The sequence below is a fragment of the Saimiri boliviensis genome, chromosome 1, assembly GCF_048565385.1.
Source record: "Saimiri boliviensis isolate mSaiBol1 chromosome 1, mSaiBol1.pri, whole genome shotgun sequence".
Classification (NCBI taxonomy): Eukaryota; Metazoa; Chordata; class Mammalia; order Primates; family Cebidae; genus Saimiri; species Saimiri boliviensis.
Genome location: NC_133449.1, coordinates 140,645,507 through 140,665,677, shown reverse-complemented (window position 1 = coordinate 140,665,677; position 20,171 = coordinate 140,645,507). Strand labels below are relative to the sequence as shown.

Below are 20,171 nucleotides of genomic sequence, written 5' to 3'. Positions count from 1 at the left end.
GCCTACTGAGTAGCTGGGACAACAGGCATGTACCACCACACCCAGCTGGAGGTATTACTACCTTGCCCAAGCTGCTCTCAAAACTCCTAGGCTCAAGACTCCCACCCAGGCCTTCCAAAGCTCTGAGATTACTAGTGCGAGCTGCTGTGCCAAACCTCACGTTATTTTCTCACTTTCCTTGTGACTTCTTTGACCCATTGATTATTTCACAGTATGCTGTTTAACTTCCAAATATTGTGGATTTTCCCAATTCCCTTCTGTTGCTGATTCTAAGTAAACTCATTTATGGATGGAGAAAGTATTTTGAACGATTTCAACCCTTCTAAATTTATTCCTATTTGTTTTTTTTTTTTTTTTTTTTTTTTGTGAGACGGAGTTTCACTCTTGTTACCCAGACTGGAGTGCAATGGCGCGATCTCGGCTCACCGCAACCTCCGCCTCCTGGGTTCAGGCAATTCTCCTGCCTCAGCCTCCTGAGTAGCTGGGATTACAGGCACGCGCCACCATGCCCAGCTAATTTTTTGCACCTTTAGTAGAGACGGGGTTTCACCATGTTGACCAGGATGGTCTCGATCTCTTGACCTCGTGATCCACCCGTCTCGGCCTCCCAAAGTGCTGGGATTACAGGCTTGAGCCACCGCGCCCGGCCTCCTATTTGTTTTATGGCCGGACTTTTTTTTTATTTTTCTTTTTTCAGACAGTTTCGCTCGTCGTCCAGGCTGGAGCGCAACAGCACAATCTCAGCTCACAGCAACTTACACCTCCCAGATTCAAGCGATTCTCCTGCCTCAGCCTCCCAAGTAGCTGGGATTACAGGCACCTGCCACCAAGGCCGGCTAATTATTGTATTTTTACTAGAGATGGGGTTTCACCATGTTGGCCAGGCTAGTCTATACGTAACTCCTGACCTCAGATCGTGGTCTGCCTGCCTCGGCCTCCCAAAGTGGTGGAATTACGGGTGTGAGCCGTGCCCAACCATGGCCTGAACCTTACAACCTATCCTGGGGACTGTTGCATTTGGACTTACAAATAGCATTCTGCTATTACTGACTGTCAGTCAGGTCAGCCAGTTTGCAGCATTCAACTTCTATATCATTGTTAATCTGACTTGTTCTACTTACTACTGAAAGGGGGTATTGAAATCTCTAATTATTATTGCTGAAATGTCTATTTCTCCCTTTAATTCTGCCCATTTTTGCTTCATAGATTTTGGTGCTCTGACATTAGGTGTGTATATACTAGGAAGCAGCTTTTTTTTTTTTTCACTGGAGATGAAGTTTCACTCTTGTTGCCCAGGCTGGAGTGCAATGGCGTGATTTCAGCTCACTGTAACCTCTGCCTCCCAGGTTCAAGCAATTCTCCTGCCTCAGCCTCCCGAGTAGCTGAGATTACAGGCACATGCCATCACATCCCATTAATATTTGTATTTTTAATAAAGACAAGATTTCACCATGTTAATCAGGCTGGTCTTGAACGGCTGACCTCAGGTGATCCATCTGACTCGGCCTCCCAAAGTGCTCGGGTGACAGCCATGAGCCACCGTGCCTGGCCAGAAAGCATGTTTTTCATGGAATTAAGTTTACTGATCTTTTACAGCTTCTGGGTTTTATGTCATATTTAAGCATTCCTACTTCAAGATTATGAAAATATTTTTCCTGGACAGGCAAAGTGGCTCACACCTGTAATCCTAGCACTTTGGGAGGCCAAGTTAGACGGATCACCTGAGGTCAGGAGTTGAACACAAGCCTGGCCAATATGGTGAAATCCTGTTTCTACTAAAAATACAAAAATTAACTAGCTATGGTGGCATGAGCCTGTAATCTCAGCTACCTGAAGACTAAGGCAAGAGAATCACTGGAACACGGAGGGCAGAGGCTGCAGTGAGCCAAGATCATGCAACTGCACTCCAGCCTGGGCGACAGAGCAAGCCTCTGTCTCAAAAATAAAAAGTCTTGCATGATTTCTTCTACTACTTTTATATACTCATCATTTTTTTGTCCTTTAATGCATGTTGAATTGTTTTGGTATGAGGAAAAGATCCCCTTGCATTTATTAAAAAAAAATTTGGTCTGACAAGAGTGGCTCACGCCTGCAATCCCAGCACTTTGGGAGGCCACGGTTGGCATATCACAAGGTCAGAAGTTCAAGACCAGACTGGCCAACATGGTGAAATCCCATCTCTACTTAAAAAAAATGCAGCCGGGCACGGTGGCTCAAGCCTGTAATCCCAGCACTTTGGGAGGCCGAGGCGGGTGGATCACAAGGTCGAGAGATCGAGACCATTCTGGTCAACATGGTGAAACCCCGTCTCTACTAAAAATACAAAAAATTAGCTGGGCATGTTGGCGCGTGCCTGTAATCCCAGCTACTCAGGAGGCTGAGGCAGGAGAATTGCTTGAACCCGGGAGGCGGAGGTTGCGGTGAGCCGAGATCGCGCCATTGGACTCCAGCCTGGGTAACAAGAGTGAAACTCCGTCTCAAAAAAAAAAAAAGTTACGGTAGGGCGCAGTAGCTCACACCTGTAATCCAATTACTTTGGGAGGCCAAGGTGGGCAGTCATGACATCAGGAGTTGGAGACCAAACTGGCCAAAATGGTGAAACCCTATCTCTGTTTAAAAAAAAAAAAAGAGGGGGGCGCGGTGGCTCACGCCTGTAATCCCAGCACTTTGGGAGGCCAAAGTGGGTGGATCATGAGGTCAAAAGATCGAGACCATCCTGGTCAACATGGTGAAACCCCGTCTCCACTAAAAATACAAAAAATTAGCTGGACATGGTGGCGCGTGCTTGTATTCCCAACTACTCGGGAAGCTGAGGCCAGAGAATTGCTTGAACCCAGGAGGCAGAGGTTGCAGTGAGCCAAGATTGCGCCATTGCACTCCAGCCTGGGTAACAAGAGCGAAACTGTCTCAAAAAAAAAAATTAGCCAGGCATGTTAGTGGGCACCTGTAATCCCAGCTACTCAGGAGGCTGAGGCCATATAACTGCTTAAAACCAAAAGGCAAAGGTTGCAGTGAGTAGAGATCGTGCCACTGCACTCCAGCCTAGGCAAAAGCAAAACTCCATCTTAAAAAATAGTTTAGGCCAGGCACAGTGGCACAGGCCTGTAACCCCAGCACTTTGGGAAGCCGAGGAGGGTGGATTACAGGTCAAGAGATCAAGACCAGCCTGGCCAACATAGTGAAACCACAACTCTACTAAAGATACAAAAAATTAGCTGGGCATGGTGGCTGAGACAAGAGAATTGCTTAAAGCCAGGAAACGGATGCGGCAGTGAGCCGAGATCACATCACTGCACTCCAGCCTGGCAACAAGAGGGAGACTCCGTCTCAAAAAAACAAAAAAAAAATTTTAAATTACCTAGGTATGGTGGCTCATGCCTGTAGTACAAAGTACTCGGGAGGGTTAAGTGGAAGGATCACTTGAGCCCAGGAGATTAAAGCTGCAGTGAGTTGTGATTGTAAGACTGAACTCCATCCAGCCTGGGAGACAAAGCAAGACCCTAAATCAAAAAAACAAACAGTCCTGAGGTAGGCTGGGTACAGTAGCTCACGCCTGTAATCCTAGCATTTTGGGAGGCTGACGTGGGTGAACTGCCTGAGGTCAGGAGTTCAAGGCCAGCCTGGCCAAGGCAGTAAGACCCTGTCTCTACTGAAAATACAAAAATTAGCTGGGCATAGTAGCGGGCACCTGTAATTCCAGCTACTTGGGAGGATGAGGCAAAAGAATTACTTGAACCTGGGAGGCGGAGGTCGCAGTGAGCCAAGATCGCACCACTGCATCCAGCCTGGGCAACAGAACAAGACTCCATCTCAAAAAATAAATCAATCGGTCGGGCGCGGTGGCTCATGCCTATAATCCCAGCACTTTGGGAGGCCGAAGCGGGTGGATCACGAGTTCAAGAGATCGAGACCATCCTTGTCAAAACGGTGAAACCCCGTTTCTACTAAAAATACAAACATTAGCTGGGCATGGTGGCACACGCCTGTACTCCCAGCTACTCAGGAGGCCGAGGCAGGAGAATTGCCTGAACCCAAGAGGCGGAGGCTGCAGTGAGCCGAGATCACGCCATTGCACTCCAGCCTGGTGACAGAGCGACACTCCATCTCAAAAAAAAAAAAAAAAAAAAGGAAAAAACAATAAACAAGATAAATAAATGAATAAATATATAGAGACATACCTATATATAAATCCTGACGTGAGCATATGTAACACCACCACCTAGTTTCAGTACAGCATTTTCTTTTTTTAATGTTGATGGGGTCTTGCTATGTTGCCCAGGGTGATCTCAAGCTCCTGGCCTCAAGCACCTGGCTCAGTATGCTATTTTTGACTGTACATCACAGTTTCCCCAAACTAAAGAGAATAACACATAAACCTCCTGCCTTCTGCTGGCTTAGGAGAGGAGAAAGGGAGGGGGTCCAAGGTTCCAGATGTCATTTCCCTACACTTCCAGTCAATGCTTCCTGAGTATTTCACCCCTACCTACAGAGGAACCTGAGGCTGCCAATCCTTGCGCTTTCAGCAATCAAGAGAATAAGCTAAACTGGGTCTCTTCTTTCCACACTGCTGTCTGAGGATACGTTTTCCTCAGGTTTGCTAAGTCATTATTATTGGTCCATGTGTTTCCTGCTTCCAAAGCTTTGTTTACAAGTGGGTGCAGTGGCTCATGCCTGTAATCCCAGCACTTTGGGAGGCTGAGGCAGGCCGACCACCTGAGGTCAAGAGTTCGAGATCAGCCTGGTCAACAAGGCGAAACTCCGTCTCTAATAAAAATACAAAAACTAGCCGGGCATTGTGGCAGGCACCTGTAATCCCAGCTAGTAGGGAGGCTGAGACAAGAGAATCTCTTGAACCCAGGAGGAAGAGGGTGCAGTGACGAGATTGTGCCACTACACTCTAGCCTGAGAGAGCAAGACTGTCTCAAAAGAAAACAAAACAAAACAAAACAAAAACAACAAAATGTTTTGCTTCTTTCTGTTACCTCCTCTCCTATACTCTCCTATCTTTATGGCTTTATACTTTTTATAAATTCCCTTTTTTGACTCCTAAGGGGATTACAGGAGAGAATAAAAGTAGCTGCATGTATTCTATCAGTCACACTTACCTGGATGTTTCTTTTTTGGTTTTTTTTTTTTTTTTTTTTTGAGACGGAGTTTCGCTCTTGTTACCCAGGCTGGAGTGCAATGGCGCGATCTCGGCTCACCGCAACCTCCGCCTCCTGGGTTCAGGCAATTCTCCTGCCTCAGCCTCCCGAGTAGCTGGGATTACAGGCACGTGCCACCATGCCCAGCTAATGTTTTGTATTTTTAGTAGAGACGGGGTTTCACCATGTTGACCAGGTTGGTCTCGATCTCTCGACCTTGTGATCCACCCGCCTTGGCCTCCCAAAGTGCTGGGATTACAGGCTTGAGCCACCGCGCCCAGCCCTTTTTTGGTTTTAAAAAACATCATTCTGTCTTTCGTCTGGGCCGCCAGTATGCCATCCAGACTGAGGAAGACCCGGAAACTTCGGGGCCACGTGAGCCACGGCCACGGCCGCATCGGCAAGCACCAGAAGCACCCCGGAGGCCGTGGTAATGCTGGTGGTATGCATCATCACAGGATCAACTTCGACAAATACCACCCAGGTTACTTTGGGAAAGTTGGTATGAGGCATTACCACTTAAAGAGGAACCAGAGCTTCTGCCCAACTGTCAACCTTGACAAACTGTGAACTTTGGTTAGTGAGCAGACACGGGTGAATGCTGCTAAAAACAAGACTGGGGCTGCTCCCATCATTGATGTGGTGCGATCGGGCTACTACAAAGTTCTGGGCAAGGGAAAGCTCCCAAAGCAGCCTGTCATCGTCAAGGCCAAATTCTTCAGCAGAAGAGCTGAGGAGAAGATTAAGGGTGTCGGGGGGGCCTGTGTCCTCGTGGCTTGAGGCCACATAGAGGGAGCTTCATTAAATGCTGAGTACTTGTAAAAAAAAAAAAAAAAAAAAAAAAAAAAAAACATCATTCTGGCTGGGCACAGTGGCTGGATCCCAAGGTCTAGAGATCAAGACCATCCTGGCTAACATGGGGAAACCCCATCTCTACTAAAAATACAAAAATTAGCCAGGCACACTGGCAGACGCCTATAGTCCCAGCTACTCAGGAGGCTGAGGCATGAGAATCGCTTGAACCCAGGAGGCCGAGGTTGCAGTGAGCCTAGATCATGCCACTGCACTCCAGCCTGGCAACAGAGCAAGACTCCATCTCAAAAAAAAAAAAAAAAAAAAAAAAAAAATTACTCCTTGCCAGGTGCAGTAATTCACACTTGTAATCCCAGCACTTTGGGAGGCTGAGGTGGGAAGACTGCTTGAGCCCTCGAGTTCAAGACCAGCCTGAGCAACAAAGTAAGATCCCAGTAACAGAGTGAGACCCGCCCTGGACATCTGTAATTAAAAAAAAAAATTGGGCCGGGCGCGGTGGCTCAAGCCTGTAATCCCAGCACTTTGGGAGGCCGAGGCGGGTGGATCACGAGGTCAAGAGATCGAGACCATCCTGGTCAACATGGTGAAACCCCGTCTCTACTAAAAACACAAAAAATAGGCCGGGTGCGGTGGCTCAAGACTGTAATCCCAGCACTTTGGGAGGCCGAGGCGGGTGGATCACGAGGTCGAGAGATCGAGACCATCCTGGTCAACACGGTGAAACCCCGTCTCTACTAAAAATACAAAAAATTAGCTGGGCATGTTGGCACGTGCCTGTAATCCCAGCTACTCAGGAGGCTGAAGCTGGAGAATTGCCTGAACCCAGGAGGCAGAGGTTGCGGTGAGCCGAGATCACGCCATTGCACTCCAGCCTGGGTAACGAGCGAAACTCCGTCTCAAAAAAAAAAAAAAAAAAACCACAAAAAATTAGCTGGGCATGGTGGCGCGTGCCTGTAATCCCAGCTACTCAGGAAGGCTGAGGCAGGAGAATTGCCTGAACCCAGGTGGTGGAGGTTGCGGTGAGCCAAGATCGCGCCATTGCACTCCAGCCTGGGTAACAAGAGCGAAACTCCGTCTCAAAAAAAAAAAAAAAAAAATATATATGTAGCCAGGTATGGTGATGTACACCTGTAGTTCCAGCTACTTGGGAGGCAGAGGTAGAAAGATCACTTGAGCCCAGTAACTGAGGCTATAGGGAGCTATGATGACACTGCACTCCAGCCTGGGCAACAGGAAGGCTGTCTCAAGAAAAAACGTGTTTTGTTTTTTTTGTTGGTTTTTTTTTTGAGACAGAGTCCTGCTCCAGCGCTCAGGCTGGAGTACAGGTGCCATCCCAGCTCATTGTAACCTCTGCCTCCCGAGTTCCATCGGCTCTCCTGCCTCAGCCTCCCTAGCAGCTGGGATTCCAGGCACCCAAGACCATGTCCAGCTATATTTTGCATTTTTAGTAGAGACAGGGTTTCTCCACGTTGGCTGGGCTGGTCTCGAACTCCTAACCTTAGGTGATCCACCCTGTCTCCAAAGAAAAAAGAAAGAGACCCTGTCTCCAAAAAAAAAAAAAAAAGACTTCAATTAAAACAAATGCTCTCTTGAAATAATAAAGCAATAGTTTCTCCAGGCCTAGTCTAGTATAAATATGCAATGCAGAATCCTGATTTTTGGCTTTGAAATGTAATTTATACTAGACTGCGAAAACAGTAACACTGAATCATTAGTACACTACCTTTCCAGCAACTCCTGCAGGCTCACAATGCTTTGTACATGAAGACGCCACACCGCTTCAAGCAACAAAGAATTCTGAAGAAAATAAATAACAGCATTTGAGTCCTTTATACATGCATTTTCCTACAAAATGTTCAACCTAGATGCTTAACCACTGTGCTCTACTGAAAATGAACATCAACCAAAAAGTAGAGCCAGAAATCAAGTCCTTTTTTTCACAAAATTGTTCTGGTTTTCAAACTCACTGGATTTCAGAAACTCATACATTGTTACCTGACACTTCCTCCTCCTCCTCCTCCCCTCTTCCTACTGCTCTGGCACAGGCCCTGAGTGGCACCCTGCCTGGGCTGCAGGCCTGCCTAGCTCCCCACCTGGGCTCTAGAGTAAACTACTTCCAACCCTTTCTCCACACTGTGGCCAGCACAGTATTCCAAAATACACACTTGGCATGTCAGTCTCTTCTTTAGAAGCCTTCACTGGCTCCTCATAGCTTCCAGGACAAAGGTCAGGCTTCACTGTGGCCTGTGTCTGTCCCGTGTCTTTCCCACTCAGCCCTCTCCCACTTGATAACCTCCATGCTCAGCGCGGACCCTGTGCCCCAGTCATACTGTCCTGATCTCCCTGTGGCCTCCCCTTCTCATTCCCCTAATTCACACTCTTCACACTCCATGCAGGGAGGCTTTCCTAACTCTCTGATAGGCACGTCCATTTCTTCTTTGCAAATCTATGAGCACCTGTATCATCGCAATTCTTGTGGATTTAGTGGCTTGTTTCCCCAACTGGATAATGAGTACAGGGGCCATAGCAATACCTGACAAATCTAACGAACTCTGTAATGTATGCTGGATAAAAGAATGGGAAAGGCCAGGTGCAGTGGCTCACACCTGTAACCCCGGCAATTTGGGAGTTCAACATGGGCAGATCACCTGAGTTTAGGAGTTGAAGACAGTCCTGGCCAACACGGTGAAACCCCATCTCTACTAAAGATACAAAAATTAGCCAGGCATGGTGGTCCACACCTATAATCCCAGCTACTTAGGAGGCTGAGGCAGGAGAATGGCTTGAACCTGGAAGGCAGAGTGTACAGTGAACCGAGATGACGCCACTGTACTCCAGCCAGGGCGGCAGAGTAAGACTCCGTCTCAAAAAAAAAAAAAAAAAAAGAAGCCGGGTGCGGTGGCTCAAGCCTGTAATCCCAGCACTTTGGGAGGCCGAGGCGGGTGGATCACGAGGTCAAGAGATCAAGGCCATCCTGGTCAACATAGTGAAGCCCCGTCTCTACTAAAATACAAAAATTAGCTGGGCATGGTGGTGCGTGCCTATAATCCCAGCTACTCAGGAGGCTGAGGCAGAAGAATTGCCTGAACCCAGGAGGCGGAGGTTGCAGTGAGCCAAGATCGTGCCATTGCACTCCAGCCTGGGTAACAAGAGCGAAACTCCATCTTAAAAAAAAAAAAAAAAAAATACAAGAAAATTAGCCAGGCACAGTGTTGGGTGCCTGTAATTTAAGCTACTCAGGAGGCTGAGGCAAGAGAATCGATTGAACCCAGGAGACGGAGGTTGCAGTGAGCCCAGATCAAGCCACTACACTCCTGTCTAGGCAACAGAGTGAGACTTCATTTCAAAAAAAAAAAGGCAAAAACAAAAACAGAAATGTGGCTCATGCCTGTTATCCCAGCACTTTGGGAGGGTGAGGCGGGTAGATCACCTGAGGTCAGGAGTTCGAGACCAGCCTGACCAATACGGTGAAACCCCATCTTTAAATAACATTTTTAATAGTTTACTGCCCTGGAAAATTCTTCATTATAATATACTCAAGAAGGCTGAACATCATGTTTTTATGGTATATTCTCTTCTAATAAATATTACTAACGATGGGTGAATAGTGACAAAAATGGTAACTGAAGGTACCTCTTTCCAATCCACAGAGGATTTCTAAACCCTTTTTCATCCACTCTCCGTAATTAAGAAGAAGCTTGGTAGAATTTCCAAGAAAACCTAGGGACTCTGTTGCTTCCATCCACATCAACAGAACATTGCCTCAAACGGTGGAAAGTCAGATCTGCAATCTCAAATTTACCTGTATTTTCCACAATTCTTGACAAAAGGAAAGACGGGAGAACATATTGTGTGCCAACAAATACTGTGCAACCTCTAACAAGGAAGACAGCTTCTTCTGGAAAGAGAGATTACATGTTTTTAAAAACAGACAAATACCTGAAACAATATATAAATGTTTCTGAAACGGAGTCTCACTCTGTCACCCAGACTGGAGTGCAGCGGCACGATCTCGGCTCACTGCAACCCCCACCTCCACGGTTCAAGAGATTCTCCTGCCTCAGCCTCCCAAGTAGCTGAGATTAGAGGCGCCCACCGCCATGCCCAGCTAATTCTTATATTTTTAGTAAAGACGGGGTTTCACCATATTGGTCAGGCTGGTCTTGGAACTCCTGATCTCTCGATCTGCCCACCTCGGCCTCCCAAATTGCTGGGATTACAGGCGTAAGCCTCCAAGCCCGGCCTTACCTGAAACACTATTAAAGAAATGTCCTGGCCGGGCGCAGTGGCTCATGCCTGTAATCCCAGCACTTTGGGAGGCCGAGGCGGGTGGATCACGAGGTCAAGAGATCGAGACCATCCTGGTCAACATGGTGAAACCCCGTCTCTACTAAAAATACAAAAAATTAGCTGGGCAAGGTGGCGCACGCCTGTAATCCCAGCTACTCAGGAGGCTGAGGCAGGAGAATTGCCTGAACCCGGGAGGCGGAGGTTGCGGTGAACCGAGATCGCGCCATTGCACTCCAGCCTGGGCAACAAGAGCGAAACACTGTCTCAAAAAAAAAAAAAAAGAAAGAAAAAGAAAAAGAAATGTCCTATTTTCCCAACCAGCTTAAAAGCAACAAGGGCAGGTTTCCTCATGTTTACTGTTCTTACTCTCTGCTCCACGGTGAGCAGCACAGGGTGGCTGGGATCCACTGGAGCCGCACAGATCTGTCCCACACCAGAGGCAACCATCGTGGCTGAGAGAATACCCACAGGAACCCCCAGCCGTGAGGCCTGATCCTGCAAAGCAGACCCTTAAAGACAAAATGTAACCACAGCTTTCTCTTAAAACATGAGACAAAATCTAAAACAAAAGACTTATAGTTTAAATGCCTTATTTTAAGATAAGGCACAGAAAACTGCCTTTTAAAGGGGCAGAACACATGCAAAGGGAAAAACACGAGATAAACATTAGAATCTGACGACTCAAGCAGCTCACAATACAACTGGTGGCAGCACCTGAACCCAGAGCTACGCATTCTATTATGTTAAGTTTCCCAGGACACAACAGGAGCAAGACAAAGAAACATACTCTGACGGAGAACTTTATCATCTTTTTGCAAAGGAGCACAGCAAATGGAGAACTCCAGCAGGCTCTTTCAAATACACTGTTTTACCCATTACTTCAAGATAAGCCTATTCCTGTTGACTCACATTGCTGCTTCCTGTCAAAATGAGGCAGGGATTTCCCAATGCTCTGCCAGACACCTGGGAGGCAGGAGCAGTCACCGGTGTGCTCAGTCCCCAGGGCCACCAGGTGGAATCTCACTCACAGCCCACAGGCAGCCACAACTCTCTGAGCAACTAGCCTCTGGTCTGCACTCAATAAAGTGAGACACGGTGGGCAACGTGGAGGAGGCAAAGTCAACCATTTTCTAATTTATTTGCCTTCCAAAATTAATTATTTTTTGAGATGGTGTCTTGCACTGTCGCCCGGGCTGGAGGGCAATAGTGCAATCTTGGCTCACTGCAACCTCTGCCTGCCAGGTTCAAGTGATTCTCGTGCCTCAGCCTCCCAAGGAGCTAGGATTACAGGCACGCACATGCCACCACGCCTGGCTAATTTTTTGTAGTTTTAGTAAAGAGGGGTTTCACTATGTTGGACATACTGGTCTCAAATTCCTGAACTCGTGATCCACCCGCCTCAGCCTTCCAAAGTGCTGGGATTATAGGCGTGAGACACCACAACCAGCCAAACTGTTTACTGGTATAAGCCACCTGTCATGGCACCGTCAGAGAACTGAGGCCGGCAGATCACCTGACGTCAGGAGTTTGAGACCAAGCTGACCAACATGGAGAAACCCCATCTCTAATAAAAACACAAAATTAGCTGGACAAGGTGGTGTGCGCCTATAATCCCAGCTACTCAGGAGAGCGAGGCAGGAGAATCACTTGAACCCAGAGGGCAGAGGTTGCAGTGAGCCAAGACTGCACTACTGCATTCCAGCCAAGGCAAAAACAGTAAAACTCCACCTCAAAAAGACAAAAGAAAGGCAGACAGATCGGCCAAAGTGGGTCACGCCTGTAATCCCAACACTTTGGGAAGCTGATGTGAACGAACTGCCTGAGCTCAGGAGTTTGTGACCAACCTTGGCAATATGGCAAAACCCCGTCTCAATAAAAAAATTAGCCAGGCAAGGTAGTACACCCCTGTAGTCCCAGCAACTCAAGAGGCTGGAGTGGGAGGATCTCTTGAGCCCACGAGGTCAAGACTGCAGTGAGGTGCAATCACACCACTGCTCTCCCTGGCAAGAGCGAGACCCTGTATCCAAGAAAAAAAAGATAGAAAGGTAGACAATGCCATTTTCTTTTTTTGAGGCAGTTTTGCTCTAGTTGCCCAGGCTGGAGTGCAATGGCACAGTCTCGGCTCATTGCAACCTCTGCCTCCTGGGTTTGAGCAATTCTCCTGCCTCAGCCTCCCAAGCAGCTGGGATCACAGGTGCTCACCACCCTGCCCAACTAAAATTCGTAATTTTATTTTTATTTATTTTGTTGTTGTTAGAGACAAAGTCTACCTCTGCTGCCCAGGCTAGAGTACAGTAGCATGATCTCAGCTCACTGCAATTTCCGCCTCCCAGGTTCAAGCAATTCTCATGCCTCAGCCTCCTGAGTAGCTGGAACTACAGGCGACCACCACCATGTCGACATAATTTTTCGTATTTCAGTAGAGATAGGTTTTCACCATGTTGCCCAATGTGGGTAACCCCACCTCTGGGCAACGAGGAAGAGCTAAGCAGACCCTCAGCACTATCAGTGCCTCAAGAATAACTTACTACTCATTTGTTTCCTTTTTATATGATCCTATCTTAGTTTGTAGACAAGAGTAGTAGCTAGAGCAGACATGATACAGAGCATGTACTAGGAAAAAACAGCCATACCAGGACAAGAATCAATGACCCAGGCAGTAGTGCCCCTGCCTAAAAGGGCATGTGCTACATTGCAGGTTGGCCCAGGCAGCAGCGTTCAGTATCATAAAGATACCCACTGTACGGCAGGCTTGGAGCAAGAGTTACTCCTCCTGTAAGGGAGTTGTAGTTATCTTGTTTCCGGTTCTTGCGGAAAGTTGGCCTCAGGTCAGCAATCCTGTGAACATCCAAGGGCTTAAAACCCCTCCCGTGTAATCGCAGCTAGGTGGCCGTATACCGTCAGTTCTCTTGCTACTAGACTGACTCGGACTCCTCGCACAGATATCCTTAGAAGTAGCCTGCTCCTGGATAAGTGATGTTGCACATTGCACCCTCCTTACTGCACACTGCCCATTTCCTAGCCTCAGTAACCAAATGGGGGTGGACCCCGTGTACTGCCCACCTCCCTGCCTCGGTGACCTAATGGGGGTGGACTCCTTGCTTATCACTCACCTGACTGTCTTGGCCCTATCACTATCCTTAAGATGACCTGACTCACTACCCTTCCTAACCTGTACCTAATAAATACAGACGCACCTGGACACTCGAGACATCATCACCAGACTCTGCTTGGAAGTGGCATTGGTCCCCCCGAGCCCAGATGCTCTTATTCTGTTCTTCGGTGTTTTGTTTTGTTTTTTTGAGATGGAGTTTCGCTCCTGTTACCCAGGCTGGAGTGCAATGGCGCGATCTCGGCTCACTGCAACCTCCGCCTCCTGGGTTCAGGCAATTCTCCTGCCTCAGCCTCCTGAGTAGCTGGGATTACAGACACGCGCCACCATGCCCAGCTGATTTTTTTGTATTTTTAGTAGAGATGGGGTTTCACCATGTTGACCAGGATGGTCTCGATCTCTTGACCTCGTGATCTACCCGCCTCGGCCTCCCAAAGTGCTGGGATTACAGGCTTGAGCCACCACATCCGGCCAACACTGTTTCTAAACACAACATCATAACATGCCCAAAAGCAAGTCACAAAAACATCATTTAGAATTTTGACTACACACACAAGTGGAAATCCATCATCTGAGGAAATTTAAGTTTCTACTTAGTTTAGCAAATGATAGTTTACTATATAAAAACTTTCCTGGAGAGAGATCCAGGATGGCTGATCACTAGCAGCTCGGGATTGTAGCTCCCAGTGAAAGCGCAAAGAACGAGAGGACACCAGACCTTCACATGAATTCCTGTTGCTCACGCACCAGGAGATTCCCAGCGGAGGAGCCCCACGGGTCGCCAGCGCGACTCTTGTGACCGGCAAGGCGGTTTTGCTGGCACCTCAGAGTGTCGGTTCTTGGTGCAGAGTCAGAAAAGCACCATCAATCTTTTTTTTTTTTTTTGAGATGGAGTTTCGCTCTTGTTACCCAGGCTGGAGTGCAATGGCGCGATCTCGGCTCACCGCAACCTCCGCCTCCTGGGGTCAGGCAATTCTCCTGCCTCAGCCTCCTGAGTAGCTGGGATTACAGGCACGTGCCACCATGCCCAGCTAATTTTTTGCACTTTTAGTAGAGATGGGGTTTCACCATGTTGACCAGGATGGTCTTGATCTCTCGACCTCGTGATCCACCCGCCTCGGCCTCCCAAAGTGCTGGGATTACAGGCTTGAGCCACCGAGCCCGGCGCAAGCACCATCAATCTTAACGCCGCTGATTTAGTCGGCGCAGTGGGTTGCTCAGATTTTGGCGCTGAGAATCTAAGTTGGACGTCCACTCAGAAACCCAATTACAAAGACAGTAATTATAAAGACCACAGATGGATACATCTACAACGAAGGGAAGAAAACAGCCAAAAAAGGCTGAGAACACCCAAGATCAGAATGCCTCTCCCTCAGTAGGGGATCACGGTTCCTCATCAGCAACGAAACAAGGCTTGATGGAGAACGAGTGTGTTCCAATTACAGAAGCAGGCTTCAAAATGTGGGTAATAAGAAACTTCTGTGAATTAAAAGAATTTGTTCTAACCCAATCCAAAGAAACTAAGAACTTTGAAAAAAGGTTTGATGAAATGTTAACAAGAATACACACTTTAGAGAGGAAAATAAGTGAATTGATGGAGCTGAAAAACACTATACGAGAACTACGTGAAGTATGCACAAGTTTTAACAGCCGAATTGATCAAGCAGAAGAAAGGATATCAGAGGTCGAAGACCAACTCAATGAAATAAAACAACACAAGATTAGAGAAAAAAGGATAGGCCGGGCACGGTGGCTCAAGCCTGTAATCCCAGCACTTTGGGAGGCCAAGGCGGGTGGATCACGAGGTCAAGAGATCGAGACCAACCTGGTCAACACGGTGAAACCCCGTCTCTACTAAAAATACAAAAAATTAGCTGGGCATGGTGGTGTGTGCCTGTAATCCCAGCTACTCAGGAGGCTGAGACAGGAGACTTGCTTGAACCTAGGAGGCGGAGGCTGCGGTGAGCTGAGATCGTGCCATTGCACTCCAGCCTGGGTAACAAGAGCGAAACTCCGTCTCAAAAAAAAAAGAGAAAAAAGGATAAAAAGGAACGAGCGAAGTCTCCAAGAAATATGGGACTATGTGAAAAGACCTAATCTACGCTTGATAGGTGTACCTGAATGTGACAAAGAGAATGAATCCAAGCTGGAAAATACGCTTCAGGATATTATTCAGGAAAATTTTCCCAACCTAGTAAGGCAGGATAATATTCAACTCCAGGTAATACAGAGACCACCACAAAGATATTCCTCAAGAAGAGCAACTCCAAGGCACATAATCGTCAGATTCACCAGGGTTGAAATGAAGGAGAAAATACTAAGGGCAGCCAGAGAGAAAGGATCTCTCAGCAGAAACCCTACAAGCCAGAAGAGAGTGGGGACCAATATTCAACATCCTTAAAGAAAAGAACTTTCAACCAAGAATTTCACATCCAGCCAAACTAAGCTTCGTAAGTGAAGGAAAAATAAAGTTTTTTGTGAACAAGCAAGCACTCAGAGATTTCATCACCACCAGGCCTGCTTTACAAGAGCTTCTGAAAGAACCACTACACATAGAAAGGAACAAACAGTATCAGCCTTTCTAAAAAATACCGAAAAGTAAAGAACATCAATATAATGAAGAATTTACATCAACTAATGGGCAAAAGAGCCAGCTACTATTAAATGGCAGTATTAAACTCACATATATCATTGTTAATTCTAAATTCAAATGGACCAAATCCCCCAATCCAAAGACAGGCAATTTGGATAAAAAACTAAAACCCATCCGTATGCTGCACCCAGACCCATCTCACATTCAAGGATACACAAAGACTCAAAACAAGGGATGGAGAAAGATTTACCAACCAGAGAGCTTAAATAAATAAATAAAAAGCAGAAGTTACAATTTTTGCCTCTGATAAAATAGTCGTTAAAGCAACAAAGATCGGCCAGGCACGGTGGCTCACGCCTATAATCCCAGCAATTTGGGAGGCGGAGGCGGGTGGATCACGAGGTCAAGAGATCGAGACCATCCTGGTCAACATGGTGAAACCCCGTCTCTACTAAAAATACAAAAATTAGCTGGGCATGGTGGCGCACGCCTGTAGTCCCAGCTACTAGGGAGGCTGAGGCAGGAGAATTGCCTGAACCCAGGAGGCGGAGGTTGTGGTGAGCCGAGATCGCGCCATTGCACTCCAGCCTGGGTAACAAGAGCGAAACTCCGTCTCAAAAAAAAAAAAAAACAACAACAACAACAACAAAAAGCAACAAAGATCAAAAGAAGCAAAGAAGGACATTATATAATGATAAAAGGATCAATGCAACAACAAGAAGAGCTAAAGATCCTAAATATATACGCACCCAATACAGGAATACCAAGACATACAAGACTAATAAAGAGACTTAGACTCCCACACAATAATAGTGGGAGACTTCAACATTAGTATTAGACAGATCAACGAGACAGAAAATTAACAACGATATCCAGGACTCGAACTCAGATCTGAAACAAGTAAATGTAATTAACATTTATAGAACTCTCCACTTTAAATACACAAAATATACACTCTTATCAATACCACATCATATCAACCTAGAAGTTTAAACGAAATGTTGGTTGGCTCCTTGTTTGTTATTCTCTTCCCTCATTTTCTTTCATGTCTCCATTATTAAGGACAATTATAGGCATACCCATATTTAGACTGCATTCTAGCCCGGGCAATAAAGCAATACCCCCATTCTCTCTCCCTCTTCCTCTTTCTCTTTCTTCGTCTTCTTTTTTCATTATTCTTTTTTTCTTTCTAAAAAAAAACAAAAACAAAAAAAAAAAAAAAAAAAAAACTTTCCTGCAATTCAGTATAAAGAAAATGAAGCTAGAACTTACCTATAAATGAACTAGAATGATTAGCATGGGCCTCAGAACTGCCACAGTCGATCAAGTTGCTGAGACACAATTTTTTACACTGTAGACCTTCTACCTAGAATCCAGAACACAATGAACTCCATTTTAAAAATTCGAGCTCTGGGATGGGTGCAGTGGCTCACGTCTGTAGTCCCAGCACTTTGAAAGGCTGAGGCAGGTTGATCACTTAAGGTCAGGAGTTCAAGACCAGCCTGGCCAACATGGTGAAACCCCGTCTCTACTAAACATAAAAAAAAATTAGCCAGGTGTAGGCTGGGTGCAGTGGCTCAAGCCTCTGATCCCAGCACTCTCGGAGGCTGAGGTGGGCGGAACACCTGAAGTCAAGAGTTTGAGACCAGCCTGACTAACACGGAAAAACCCCGTCTCTACTAAAAATACAGAATTACCTGGACATCGTGGCTCATGCCTGTATTCCCAGCTACTCGGGAGGCAGAGGCAAGAGAATCCCTTGAACCTGGGAGGCGGAGGCTGCAGTGAGCGACTCCAGCCTGGGCAACAAGAACGAAATTCCGTCACCAAAAAAAAAAAAAAATTTGCCGAGTGTGGTGGTACACACCTGTAATCCCAGCTACAGGAGGCTGAGGCAAGAGAAGTGCTTGAATCTGGGAAGCAGAGCTTGCAGTGAGCCAAGATCGTGCCATTGTACTCCCAGCCTGAGTGAGATGTCAAAAAAAAAAAAAAAAAAAAAAAAAAAATTCAAGTTCTGTGAATAAACAAAAGCTGTGTGTAATTAATGCTTGCCCACTGGGCTATTTACAATTTTTTGGGTCACTGCAACTTCCACCTCCCGGATGCTGGTTGAAGCAATTCTCCTGCTTCAGCCTCCTGAGCAGCTGGGATTACAGGCGCGTGCCACCATGCCCAGATAATTTTTGTATTTTTAGCAGAGAAGAGGGTTTCAACATGTTCTTCCGGTCGCAAACTCCTGACCTCGAGCTTCACCTGCCTCGGCCTCCAAAAGTGCTGGGGTTACAGGCATGAGCCACAGAGTCCGACCGAGGAAGTTTCATTCTTGTTGCCCAGACTGGCGTGCAACGGCGCGGTCTCGGTTCACCGCCACCTCAACCTCCCGAGTAGCTGGGATCACATTTGGGCGCCTCCAGGTTCGGCTATTTTTTTTATTTTTTTAGTAGATACGGGGTTTCACCATGCTGGCCAGGCTGGTCTCGAACACCTCGTCTCTGATGATCCAAATGCCTGGGACTCCCAGACTGGTCAGAACTCCTGGGCTCAGGCGACCCTCCCCTCTGCGGACCAGGCCCCACTGCCGGCCCTCGGGGGTTTTCTTAGAAAGGCTAGCCGGGCGCGGTGGCTCAAGCCTGTAATCCCAGCACTTTGGGAGGCCGAGGCGGGTGGATCACGAGGTCAAGAGATCGAGACCATCCTGGTCAACATGGTGAAACCCCGTCTCTACTAAAAATACAAAAAATTAGCTGGGCATGGTGGCACGTGCCTGTAATCCCAGCTACACTCAGGAGGCTGAGGCAGGAGAATTGCCTGAACCCAGGAGGCGGAGTTTGCAGTGAGCCGAGATCGCGCCATTGCACTCCAGCCTGGGTAACACGAGCGAAACTCCGTTTCAAAAAAAAAAAAAGAAAAAGAAAGACTTTGCCAGGGCCGGTCTCAAAAACCCCGAATCTCAATCTGCCGAGAGAGGGACACCAGCTTCCTCTTACCTCAAGCAACAGGGCACTCAGGTCCTGGCGGCTTCTCAGGAGGCGCACAGCTGATTCCTTTAATTTCTGTGCCCTCTCAGGATTGTATTTTTGCCTCTTGACCCTGCCAGCTACGGAGAGAAGTCAGTTCCAAGCGTCACGGCGCTGCGGACACAGAGGTCCCCGGCTGGACACGCAGGAGGCCGCGACGGGAGACCCGCCGGGACACCCCCCAACAGGGGCCGGCCCTCCTCCCCAGGGCGCAGGTCTCGGGAAACCAACGGAAACGGCCACCGCGCAGACAGCGGGGAAGACCGCCCAGGAGGGCCCGGGGGAGGGAAGGCCGGAGGAGGCTGGCGAGGGGCGGCCTCCGCGCTGTGGAGAACCCCAGGCCGCGGGAGCCGGGCGGGCGGACCCCGAAAGAACCTCGGTTCGCGGAGCCGCCCTCCCCACCCGGCTCTGACAGGGCAGCCGGCAGAGGTGGCGTTCGGGAAAAAGGGGGCGTCCCGGGAGCGAGGGACGCCGCCTGGGCGCAGGAGGGGCCGGGTGGAGGCCGGGTCCGAGGCAGCCACACCGTACCGGCCTAGCGCCCACCACGCGCAGCCCCCGGGGCGCGGCCTCCTGGCGTCGGACTGGCGGAGGCCCGCGCGAGAAGGGTCGGAGTACCCGGGAACCCGTCCGAAGCCCGGCGCCGCCCACACCCGCCTACCCAGCAGCTCGGCCCAGGACCTCCGGCGGCCCCCTGCCCCCTGGCCGGAGGAGCTCGGGACCTGCGAGTCGGACATAGCCTGCGTTCCTGCGGCCACGGCGGCGACGCACTGAGTCTGAGCCCGCGCTGAGCCCGCGCTGCCTTCCTAATGGCTGCGACCAGGCGCGGGCGTCCATTGGCTGGTGCCACCCAGGCCACGCCCTTAGGTTCCAGGCGTCGTGACGCGGCCTCGTGCGCCGTGGCGCAGGCGCCTGTGCGGCAGAAGGGCGCGCGTGGATTCGCAACGCCGGGTTGTAATCCGCGGGGTTGTCTCGCGCGGGGAGACTGCGGCCCCTCAGGCGTGGTTTCTGCAAGGGATGGCCGGGTTGGTCCGAAGAGACCACCTGGCCTGCCAAGCTGAGGGAGGCGCCGAGCACCGCTGTTCCTTCTCCCGGCGGCCACACGGTCCCTGCGCAGGGCTGCGTTTCGGCAGCCGGGGGCCGCGCGGTGGCTGCGCCTGTGGTCCCTGGATTTTGGGAGGCCGAGGCTGGAGGGTGGCTTGAGC

The 20,171-nt window shown here is 48.6% G+C and overlaps 1 protein-coding gene and 1 pseudogene across 21 annotated transcripts in view; one reads left to right on the top strand and one right to left on the bottom strand.

Annotated features, from left to right (window-relative positions):
- FANCA (FA complementation group A) overlaps nt 1-19,757 on the bottom strand; it is a 92,929-nt gene extending 73,172 nt beyond the window's left edge. For 8 of the 21 annotated variants that reach the window (XR_012519060.1, XM_074405338.1, XM_074405360.1 and 5 more), the window contains exons 1-6: nt 19,628-19,757; nt 18,940-19,049; nt 17,225-17,318; nt 10,614-10,756; nt 9,760-9,855; nt 7,681-7,754 (exon numbers count right to left, since the gene is read on the bottom strand). Coding sequence is in view for 19 of the 21 variants with exons in the window: in XM_074405338.1 (XP_074261439.1) it covers nt 7,681-7,754; nt 9,760-9,855; nt 10,614-10,756; nt 17,225-17,318; nt 18,940-19,049; nt 19,628-19,703 (593 nt within the window). In the remaining 2 variants the exon portion in view is untranslated. The other 13 variants (XM_039460270.2, XM_074405319.1, XM_074405323.1 and 10 more) reach the window with 6 other exon arrangements.
- LOC120360375 (large ribosomal subunit protein uL15-like) lies at nt 5,463-5,987 on the top strand (annotated as a pseudogene).
- Nucleotides 19,758-20,171: the final 414 nt, after the last annotated feature.